Source organism: Alosa sapidissima, chromosome 5 (genome assembly GCF_018492685.1).
Source record: "Alosa sapidissima isolate fAloSap1 chromosome 5, fAloSap1.pri, whole genome shotgun sequence".
NCBI classification, from domain to species: Eukaryota; Metazoa; Chordata; class Actinopteri; order Clupeiformes; family Clupeidae; genus Alosa; species Alosa sapidissima.
In genome coordinates, this window is record NC_055961.1 from 38,998,090 (window position 1) to 39,010,307 (window position 12,218).

The following is a 12,218-nucleotide window of genomic DNA, read 5'->3' on the forward strand; positions in this document are numbered from 1 at the left end:
GAAGCGCGGAGAACCCTCCTTTGTCTACCAAAAAGTGTTAGGCCTACTTTGTGCCCCGCGCTCCCCCACTGCTTGTGAAAGAAGGGGGTGGGGGAGGGGGGCTTAACGTGAAAAAGCTTAATGTCCCAAAACGGCAACAAGTCATAATGGTAGGCTACAGGAAGTGGGGGGAGGGTATGGGATGACCAGAGCCGTCTTCGCTGTGCTATTCAGAAAGCATCTTCTACTGTCTTTCCAGGCGCACACAGCTCGTTACCATATAGCCTATCGAGTGCCTTAACAGATAGGCTCTGCTCTTGGGTTTGGCCTCACAGCGACCTCAACCCTCTTGTTGCTTGCAGTTTGTTAAATAAAGCGATGCAGATTACATTATTTATTTCTGATTAATTGCGTCTTTTGATGTCTTTTGCAACATCTGCTTGTTAGGCTGGGCTACCGTCAATGTCCTGTACAGGTAAATGTTCAACAATTGCTGTAGGCCTACAGGCTATAATCAATTAGGGACTGTTCGTTATTTATTTAAGGGGCTACCGGAGGAGTTTTGGGAGCGTTAGTCAAAAAAGACGTGACCCTCCCGCGCCAGCAAGAAATTTTTCTATGACCCTCCAAAGTGATTGAGAAAAAACGCATGACCCTCCCCAGTCTCAACAATTTATTGATGCCTTCTGTAGGCTACTGGGTCAATTTGGGAGCTTGCATGCTACGACACCTTCCTTGAAATGCCTTGACAAGGCTGTCGTTTGCACAATTTCACAAATAATCACCGGGACTGAAACAAACCTGTCAACTTTTCCCGGGTTTATCGCGTATTTTAACTTTTTCCTTGCTGTCTTAAGAGGAGCTGCAGGGCCTTCGCAAAGGGGTGCGAGGCCCTGTGCGAACTTGACAGATGCAAGGCCCTTTTCACTTACGTGCATGAAATCATGCGATAGCTTACTTTACACATAGCCAAGGCTACCGTCGGTGCATTTTAGTACCCTAGTCTAATAAGCTACACCAACTTGTCTTTAAGAGGGGAAATTGTATAGCCTATAACATTAGCTGAGTCACATATTTGGTCATATGGTGTTTATCATAGGCTACATCACGAAACCAAATAGTGTAACAAAGGCGAACACTTTAATAGGGGAAATTAATTGGGCATGAATCATTGTGCTGAACGGTATTTGTCAATGAGCAGAAACACACACGACATTCAAACTGTTGATAAGATGTGCACTATGGAAACTGGTTTGTAGGTATTGGACAAATAAATGACACTGACTCGCCATATCCTGACTCTGAAAAAACATTGTTTTAGGCCAGTTTGCAGGTAGCATAACGTCTTTTTCAATTCATAGAAATCGCAATTTCAAATTTCGGGAAGCTTCGTTCAATCTTTTTAAGTTTTAAGTTTTAAGTGCAGTAGGCCCCTATCTGCCCCCTTTGGAATTATATCATCTCGATCCTATTATAAGGTCCAGTGCGTTATGTCCTGGGATTCGGACGTGCTCAAAAAGAAAAGAAAAAACACTTTTTTTTATAGATGGTTATGAGGAGCAATAGGAGTCTGAACTCCGTGTCATTCAGACTCAACCCTCTTGCTTTGATATCTTTTTCGTTGTCGTTTGAACGTCGGCAAGCAGGCATGTTGCGGTTGCAATTTAAGTAAAATTTCTACAGTAGGCCTACAACATGCAACATGCTTGTTAGGCTGGGCTACTGTCTTGTACAGGTAAATGTTCAACAATTGCTGGTGTGCAGACTATAATCAATTAGCTAAATCATTTGTCCAGCTGTTTAAAAAAAAAAATTGTGCTACATTCAAACGCAAAAGGTGCTTTGATATCTTTTTCGTTTGAACGTCGGCAAGCAGGCATGCTGCGGTTGCAATGAATGAGGATAATTGGTTTAATTTGCGGATTTATTTTTTGCATTATTTTGAATATGACTCGCTCCAGTCTCAACAGCACGTCTACTTTTTCCACACACATCCCCTCTCGCTTTCTCTCTTTCCATCCCTGCGCACAGGGCTTTAGCTGCACCATTTTACAACAATTGCATCTAAATTTTCAGCTTAAGCTTAAACTACCGTGATCAATTTAAGTTCACGTGCTCCCGCTGAAAGTCTCATGCGCTTATCATTACACTATCAAATCTATAAGTAACCGTAACAAATAAGGTATGAGATATAAACTCACGCTATTGTATTATCATATATGTTTGGTAATGGCTCACTGCGTCATGGAAGCAGTTAAAGTAGCATCAAAAATAGTAGTGGCAGAACTCCCAAGTGACACCTTGTGGTTGTTTGTATCAACTGCAGTTTGTGCCATTTCTGCTGAGAAAATGGGGTGCGTGATTCATGAAGGAACCCGTCCAAACTTAACTGGGACCCACTGTATAAACCAGAGGGGTGCACCACATAGGCCAGTGGACAGTGTTGCTCGAAGTATGTTGGGGATGTGTGTTGGAGAAGCTTCCTGATGAAATAATGTGCTGTGTATGTAGGGGAGAGGGGGGGGGGGGGGGGGGGGGGGCAGTGTACTGCAAGTATGGTGAAGGGACTTACTATTGCAAGCAGAGTACTGTATGTATGATGTATGTGAGTGATGACAGTGAAGATGTGTGTGCGGGCGGGAGGGGGCAGTGTGCTCTAATTATGTAGAGGATGTGTGTTGGAGAAGATCCTGAAGACAATGTGCTGTGTATGTAGGGAGGGTGGGGGGGCAGTGTGCAGCAAGTATGTAGAGGAGGCTTACTGTAGCAAGCAGTGTGCTGTATGTATGTGAGGTGATGACAGTGATGATGTAAGTGTGTGTGTTTTTTGTGTGTGTGTTGGGGATGGGGGTGGGGGGTGGGTGCAGAAAGGCTAGGCAATCAAGGACATGGGTAGTTAGATGGAGGGGAAAACAAAGCAGAGCTTACAATTGTGTGTGCATGCATGGCAAGCTGTTTTAACATTTAAATGTATTATTCGTAGGAGCAATGAGATATTGATAGTAAATTGAATATAACAGTTCAACTTCATGTTCAAATTTGTCTTATCAATAAAAAAAAAGCAATTCATGCTTTAGACCATTTTAATTTAAAACATTTTAAAAACAGTACCGGTTCAGGCACCGTTTCGGCACCGGCACCGTTTTAAAAGTATCGATTTAGCACCGGTATCGGATAAAACCCAAACGATACCCAACCCTATCCAGAGTGCTCTTGACCTCAGACTAGGGCGTCGGTTCATCTTTCAACCGGACAACGTCCTTAAGCACACAGCCAAGAAGGAGTGGCTTCAGGACAACTCTGTGAATGTCCTAGAGTGGCGTATTGAGCAAAGGCTGTGAATACTTTCGGTACTTTATTTCTAATAAATTTGCAAACACTTGTTGTCATTATGGGGTATTGTTTTTGGGCAAATCACAACACTGAAACAGCTCTCATTAAAGTCTTCAAATACGCCTCAACACAGATTCAGGTAAAACATCAGTCCTAGTGCTACTGGACCAGTATTTGACACTGTTGATCACAATATTTTACTACACAGACTAGAACACTGAGTTGGATTTACAGGCATAGTTAACAACTGGCTAAAATCATATCTACAAGAAAGGAGCTTCTTTGTTGCCACCGGAAATTGTACCTCAACACCAACCGTCCTTGACCTGTGGTGTTCCCCAGGGGTCGATCATGGGGCCACTATTATTCAACCTCTATATGCTCCCACTTGGACAAATCATTCAAAATAATTTGATTTCATATCATAGCTATGCAGATGACACACAAATTTACTCAGCTCTGTCACCAAATGACTATGGTCCCCATGAATCTATGTGTCATTGTATAGAACAAATCAACACCTTGATGTCTCAATTTTCTTCAGCTGAACAAAGAAAAAAACTCTCCAGCAGGGTTGATTACTGCAATGGACTGTTCACAGGCCTTCCTAAAAAGACTATTAAACAGCTTCAGGTGATACAAAATGCAGCAGCTAAGATTCAAAAACTAAAATAACTGACCACATTTCTCCAATTCTCAAGTCCCTGCACTGGCTTCCAGTTAGTCACAGGATTGACTTTAAAGCACTACTGCTTGTTTATAAATCAGTAAATGGAGCAGGACCTAAATACCTACATGCTTCAGCAGTACACACCTTCTCGTCCACTCAGGTCCCAGGTGAAAAACCTGTTAGTAAAACCTACTGTTAGAACTAAACATGGTAAATCTGCTTTTAGATGCTATGCGGCTCAGCTCTGGAACCAACTTTTGGATGACATCAAAAAGGCCCCAACTGTAGACAGTTTCAAATCTAGACTTAAGACCAAACTGTTCTCAGATGCTTTCTGCTAACTGCGCCGAGTTACAAATTCTGAATCTGCCTTGAAAATTATTCTACCTCGTCTTTTACTACTTTTATTACTTTTTAACTTCTTTTGCCTTTGTTTTTTTGCTTATTATTTTTTCTTTATTTTTAAATGATTTTAACTTGTGCGTTTTATGTTTTCTTTTTATTATGATATTATTATTCTTTACTTTTTAAACTATTCTTTGACTATTGCCCTTCTATGCTTTTATCAGCTATTCCTGCTTTTGTTTATGTAAAGCACATTAAATGACCTCTGTGTAGACCTCTGTGTAGATAATAAACTATATATATAAAGTTGAGTTGACTTGACTTGTGTGTAGAATTTTGAGGGAAAAAACGAAATGTGGAAAAAGTGAAGCGTTGCGAATACTTTCCGTATGCACTGTAAACGTATCAATAGCCAGGCTACTCTGTTGCATGTTATAATAACAATTGATGGGCATAATGTCATACTCCCACTCCGTGATGCCACGCCGCGCCGCGCCGCGCCCCCCCCGGGAACAACGGGATAATTTGAATACTGCTAATGAGACATACATGACATTGAAGACAGACAGACATCATTGACAGACAGAAACTTACCGGTCAATTCCCATGTCTAATTTAACCTCCATTTGCTCTATAACCTCTTTCTTCTTGTGCAGACACTCAGTCAGCTTTGGGGAAGAGCTAAAATGGACAAAATGCTTTAGAAATCATGGTTCAAATTTACAGGGTGTGGGGATTGATACATTCAAGAACAGTAAAACGTGCGATGGTGGTCACTGACCATACCTGCACTGGTGTCGACTACTTCTCACCATGCCTTAGTTATGCTGCTATAGCATAGTGCCGTCATGGACTTTTGATGTGTCACGCCGTACAACATCAGCATCAGCATGGGTGTCACCAATCGTTGTCACACAGAAAAAGTCAGGCAAAATTCACACGTGCATTGACCTGTGTGAACCCAACGGCGGATGGTTTTCCATTGCCCCAAATGGATGAACTGCTGTCCAACTTAAAGGGTGCCACTATATTTTCTACAATTGACCTGACAAGTGCTTACTATCAAATACCTCTGCATGAAAAACAGTCGTGATCTTACAGCATTCATTGCCCATGACTGGTCGTTTAGTTTCTGTCTTACCATACCATTATACTGTACCATAATAGTCTAGTTTCAGCACCTAGGGCATATCATATATATTCCTAGGGCATATCGTCTCAGCCGATGGCCTTCAACCTGACTCAGAACGTATACAGGCCATTGCCAATGCTCCTGCGCCTTCTGATGCCTCAACTCTCCGCTCCGTCCTTGGACTGCTTTCATGGTACTCAAAATTCCTGCCAAACCTAGCAATGGTGGAACCGATGCGCACATGTCTGAGATCGACTGACGGTGTGTTTCAGTGGTCTGACTAAGCACAGACTAGTTTCGAGACTGTTAAAAAAATGCTACTGGACAACCAGGCCCGAGCATTGTTTGATCCCACACTGCATACCATAGTGTCCACAAATGCATCAGATTATGGATTAGGTGGCGTACGGACACAGGTGGGCTCACACAAGGTTGAAAGGACTGTAGCGTTTGCATCTTGAACTCTCTCTGCCACTGAGCGTAAATATGCTACAGTGGAAAAGGAAGCCTTAGCTTGCGTGTGGGCTGTTGAACATTGGCGTACATACCTATGGGTGCACCGCTTTACCCTACAGACAGACCACCAGGCGCTGACAACTTTGCTGAACACAAAGAGTGTCGAGCGTGCTGGTCTACGTGTTTCAAGATGGTCTGCTTTTCTCAGGTCCTTCAACTACAACTACGACAACATCTACCATCCAGGCTCCAAAAATGTCCCTGTTGATTGTATGTCCCGCTTGCCTTTACCTGCTGATCCAGCTGCTGATTTCTTGCTCCTGCTGATGACGGTGACCTTGAATTCGTTGCCCTCCTCGCTACTGCTCATACGACTCTGTCTGCTGCTGACCTTGACTCTACTTGTGCTACATGCCCTGAGCTCACAAAACTCCCCGCACAGATCATACACAGGTGGCCTCTTTCACCTAAAGGCCTGGAACCCGAGCTGTTGCCGTACTACAAACCGCCTTAAACTCTCTGTTAAAGACCTCTTCATCTTTTATGGTTCACGACTGATCGTACCCATAGCTTTGTTTCCTGACCTGATATCAATTGCACACAAGTCTCATCAAGGTAGGGCTGGGAAGGTAACCGCATAACCGAGGTCACGTGACCCCTACCGCGGGTCTGAGCTCGTCACAATCACCGGAAAAAAATTAAAATCTGTGGGTCATTCCACGTCAATTCAACCAGGGCCCACGCACTTAGGTCTCAAAAAATTCTGAAAACATTACCAGGTGTACCTATGTTATCCAGGAGACACACTGTAAAATTACTCTTATGTAAGATCAATACTTTCCAAGATACAGACAGTTTTACAGGGGGAGGGGGGGTGTCGATTTTGTTCGGCCTCTTTTTTGTCAAAGATCCCACAGCGCAAGAACTAAACCATGTAGGAGGCTCAAATTTTGCATGCTGGTACATAAATAGGAATAGTATGTAGCAAAATCATCACGTTTGGTCTGGATCGTGCATGATCATAGCTGTCCCTCAAAGTTGATCAAAATTTTAGTTTTTGGCTGGGCTTTGTTTAGGCCTTCAGAAGACATATTTGTACTCAACATAGGCTCTTGATTTATTTTCCTTACTGAGATAAGTAGAAACACTCTCACAAAGAGCAAAGAACAGAAAATAAATTCCTTCAGGGTCTGAACAGCATACCTTACAAGTCTGAAAAATCATTTTGGTTCTCATTTTCAGAGCACCCAAACACCTTGTGGGAATATGCAAAGATTTTTTTTATATTTTTTTCTTTATTCTCCATGATCCCTTCTTTTTAAAAACACCAACTTGAATCGTCTTATGCAAATATTTCTTTTTTACTTTCCACCCTGAACATGGGCAAAATGCACCATTGAGATCAATATGTTTTGTATAGAGTTACCACAGGTTACTCTATACAACCACAGGTGGCACTGTGGTAACTCTATATGAAACATATTGATGTATATACTGATGAAGGCACTAAACCACAAGACATCACACCCACGTCCAGGCCGATGAGAGATTCTCACCAGCCTACCTGGCTGAAGGACTATGTTACTTGAAAATGGCGTAACACTGTCATGCTTATGATGTATATAATTGCACTTATATGGCCTTGAATGTTTGAATTGATGTACCGTAAAACTTCAAATAATAGCCGAGTCCCAAAGAGACGCCTGTCTCTTTTAAACGCCTGGCGTGGCTACAGGTTTGGGTTAAAGGCCGGTCTCCAGTAGAGGCCTGGTCTGTTTTTCCGGTTCGGGTTGTATTTAAGAGTGTGTCCATGAGAGGACCAGGCGGGGGTGACGCATGCTACGTCACCGATTTTGATAAAACTTGGCCAGTTTGAAGGGTCCACCTAAAAACTCAAAAAGCCAAAATAGTACAAAATTTGAAACAACCCATGGGGAGTTAGGCCCCCGTCCTTGTTTTAGGCCAAAAAAAAAATCAAAAAAGGCTCAAAATTGCATAAAATGTTGACATCCCTCCTGCTGTCAGATTTAAACACAGCAAAGTAACAATCCATGCCATCAAAGGTGCACCCGAGGTTAGTTTAAAACTGGAGTTACAAGGCGTAAGGTGTGACTGGTGTCAGTCCAGGACCGCACGTATCCACTACGTCACATGCCTTTTGGCGAATACCCAAAAAATAGCAATATTCAGACCTGAATATCTCCGATGAGCTACCTCCTTTTTTCAAAATTCTTTTTTCACATTAAAGGGCCATCTGTGGACTTTATAAATCAAAAGAAAAAGGGCTCGGCCTTTTTATTATTTTTGTCGCTGTAACCGCCTAAATAGTGTGATGCAGGAATCCTAGAAACACAGAGTATTGTTATTATTATTATTATTATTATGACATGATAATAACCTTGTTATTTTTCATGTGATAAATGGTTTTAACATGGAAAAATTTTAATCTAGCTTGGCATTACTCCATTAGCACTGTTCCATTAGCCCAACGCAGCAGACAGGCGTTAAAGTGGGAGGAACACAGTTTCACAATTAATGTACAAGTAAATTAATTCAAAGTAATGTAGATTATCATGTTTTCAATGTTTCAGACACGTTTCCTTGTGGGACCCGAACATGAAGCTACTGTAGGTGGTTATACCATGTCATAGTCTCTGCTTTAAAACAACTTGTACTAATAAGCAGGGTCTACAGACATGTTTTTACGATGGATGGACATCGAGGTACAGTAGGCTACAAAATGAGTAAAGCCCAGGAGAGCACTGACTTACTTGCTACATATACGAACACTCAATACCCAAAGTAACCATCATGTCCTTGTCCACGGGAGCAGCCGTGGCCTACTGGTTAGTGCTTCGACCTTGTAACCGAAGGGTTGCCGGTTCGAACCACAACCAGTAGGCACGGCTGAAGTGCCCTTGAGCAAGGCACCTAACCCCTCACTGCTCCCCGAGCGCCGCTGTGGCAGGCAGCTCACTGCGTCTGGATTAGTGTGTGCTTCCTGTTCACTGTGTGCTGTGTAATTTGCGGATCGGGATAAAGAGACCAGAGACCAAATTTCCCTCACAGGATCAAAAGAGTATACAGTATATATTTATATACTTGTTTGTAAAAAATCTCCATTTTGAATGTCCACAGATCCAAGTAAACCAGCATTCTCTTTAGAAGGTTTTTTAAAAAATATCTGTGTGGGCTAAAACACTGTTTACATGTGGACGGAAGACCTAAACATAAAATATCTTGGTATGTGTGTACCGGGCCTAAGTTGTGCTAAATTTGAAATAACTCCCTCAAGGGGTTTCCAGGATATTGTGTTCAAGGTGTAAAAATACAGTAGACCCATGCTGTTTTTTTCATCTTTGAGTATAAGTGACTGTGTGTGCCGAATTTGAAAGAAAAAAAAAAAAACTTCCTATAGGCATTCCGGTAACACTTTATTTTAATGTGTCGCTGTTACAGTGTACCTACCTAATTAGGTACAGTGGTACAACCTGTGTAACAACATGTACTATCAGGTACTATCATTGTACTTGCATTATGTATTTGTGGGTACCTACATATAGTTGTTACATTGTGATACTGAGTGCTTTTACAAAACTTTGCCAATTTGTCTAAATTTTCATCAGAGGCAAAGAGCTGACCTGAGACCTGCTGGATGGGGTAAATCTGGTCATGATAGATATACAAACCATTCTTAGCTCCAACCTGTGCTGCTACAACCTTGTTACTCTTTGATACAGTGGAATAAACCTATTAAGTGTACCAGTTAATTACTTACATGTATGTTGTGTTGTGTCTTCGATGTCTTGGAACAGGTCTACTAATTCACTACATAGTCTAATATCAACTGTGTTGGTTATTGCTCTTTGATACAGTGTCACAAAGCCATTAAAATGAAGTGTACCAGTTAAGTACTTACAATTACATATTACATGTATGTTGTGTCATTGGTGTCTTGGAACATGTCTGCCATTACCCTACATACTGTAGTACATGTATCAACTGTGTTGGTACACATTTATTACTATTTTGATACAGTGGAATAAACCAGTATAAAAGTGTACCAGTTAAGTACTTACATTACCAGTTAAGTACATACATATTATATACATCCTGTCAGTGATGTCATGCATCCTGTAATTGATGTGTTGAAACATGTCTGCTGTTACACCACACAGTACATGTGAATTAGTAGACCTGTTCCAAGACATCGAAGACATAACATACATGTCATATGTACATGTAAGTAATTAACTGGTACACTTAATAGGTTTATTCCACTGTATCAAAGAGTAACAAGGTTGTAGCAGCACAGCTGTTACATGTACACTGAAGACAATGAGGCCTTGACTGGAGCTAAGAATGATTTGTATATCAAATCTATCATGACCAGATTTACCCCATCCAGCAGGTCTCAGGTCAGCTCTTTGCCTCTGATGAAAATTTAGACAAATTGGCAAAGTTTTGTAAAAGCACTCAGTATTACAATGTAACAACTATATGTAGGTACCCACAAATACATAATGCAAGTACAATGATAGTACCTGATAGTACATGTTGTTACACAGGTTGTACCACTGTACCTAATTAGGTAGGTACACTGTAACAGCGACACATTAAAATAAAGTGTTACCGGCATTCCTCACAAGAATGTGAGGTCACAATGACCTTGAACTATGACCTTTGACCATCAAATTCAAATTAATTTGTTATCTGTGAGTGAAAAGCCCTTTCCAAAGCGAGCTACACTCTCTCCCTAGCCACTTGCAACGATTAACCAAGTGTTAAAGAAACACGCCAACATTTTGGGAAATTATCTTACTGTCTCTGCCAGAGTTAGATAAGATGATACATACCCTTCTCGTCTCTGTGCGTGCAGTACCTCAGTCTGAAGCACCCACTGTTAGCATAGCTTAGCATAGTTCATTAAGGTGAGCAGCTCCAACTAGCCTATAGCACCCAAAAGTGATAAAAGAACTCAACATTTACATGGGGAACTTGATTTATCTGTAAGGGAGATTTCCACCTGAGTGCACACCATAACTGAGGGGAGTGGGTAGGGATTGGTTTCAGAACGGGCCAGTGTGAATGTTTGTATCACATTTGAAATTATGTCAGGGATTTTTAGAGGTTTATTCACCACAATGGGCTGTACATAAGGTCACAGTGACCTTGATCTTTGACTATCAAAATCTTACAAGTTATTATTTGAGTCCATGTGACTGTTTCTAGCCCTGAGATATGTTGGAGATATCAAATTTGCAAAAATTAGACCTACTGGTATATGTCACCCGATGATGTCATTTTTAGCTAGGAATATATTACACTCAGGACATTAAATGTAGCTTGGATTTGATCAGCAGACATGATTTATGATAATATATCTCCATATATCTCCATTTGTCCACCACAAATGAGCATTATTTTTCAACCAATCATTGAAGTAGATATGTATTTGAAATCACTGGCTGGATCACACTATTTAGGCGGTTACCACAAAAAAAATAATAAAAAGGCCGAGCATTTTTCTTTTGATTTATAAAGTCCAAAGATGGCCCTTTAATGTGCAGAAAGAATTGTGAAAAAAGGAGGTTGCTCATTGGAGATATTCAGGTCTGAATATTGCTATTTTTGGGGTATTCGCCAAAAAGCTTGTGACTTAGTGGACATGTGCAGTCCTGGACTGACAACAGTCACACCTTACGCCTTGTAACTCCAGTTTTAAACTAACCTTGGATGCACCTTTGATGGCATGGATTGTTACTTTGTTTAAATCTGACAGCAGGAGGGATGTCAACATTTTATGCAATTTTGGGCCTTTTTTTGAGGTTTGGCCTAAAACAAGGACGGGGGCCTAATTCCCCGTGGGTTGTTTCAAATTTTGCACTATTTTGGCTTTTTGAGTTTTTAGGTGGACCCTTCAAACTGGCCAAGTTTCATCAAAATTGGTGACGTAGCATGTATCACCCCCGCCTGGTCCTCTCATGGACACACTCTTAATCTTCTAAACCCCGTCAGATCGTCTGTTTAAAGCCCAATTCACACCAAAGATTCGCAATGACACGAAACCGTTACAGAAAGGAGGTTACAGCGGTGTGAATTAGGGATCGACCAATTATCGGTTATTACCGGGCCGATTATTAGGGCCGATATTTAGCATTTTTATAATAATTGGTATCGGTAATTTTTTCCACCGATAAGCCGATACTGAAATGGATAAAGAATGAAATGCGCTACTTTGTCTGTAAAGCGTCTATCACTCCCTGCATTTGCTACTCTGTGGTCGAGAGCATTGTCCCGCCC

At 41.4% G+C, this 12,218-nt stretch overlaps 1 protein-coding gene across 2 annotated transcripts in view; it reads right to left on the reverse strand.

The window, feature by feature from the left end:
* Positions 1–12,218, reverse strand: part of exoc5 (exocyst complex component 5) — a 72,205-nt gene that overhangs the window by 20,577 nt on the left and 39,410 nt on the right. Inside the window, exon 15 of one of the 2 annotated variants that reach the window (XM_042091748.1) lies at positions 4,922–5,008. The exons of the other annotated variant lie outside the window; for it this stretch is intronic. Within the exon in view, the coding sequence (XP_041947682.1) occupies positions 4,922–5,008 (87 nt within the window). The remainder of the gene's footprint in view (positions 1–4,921; positions 5,009–12,218) is intronic. 2 annotated transcript variants of the gene reach the window in all.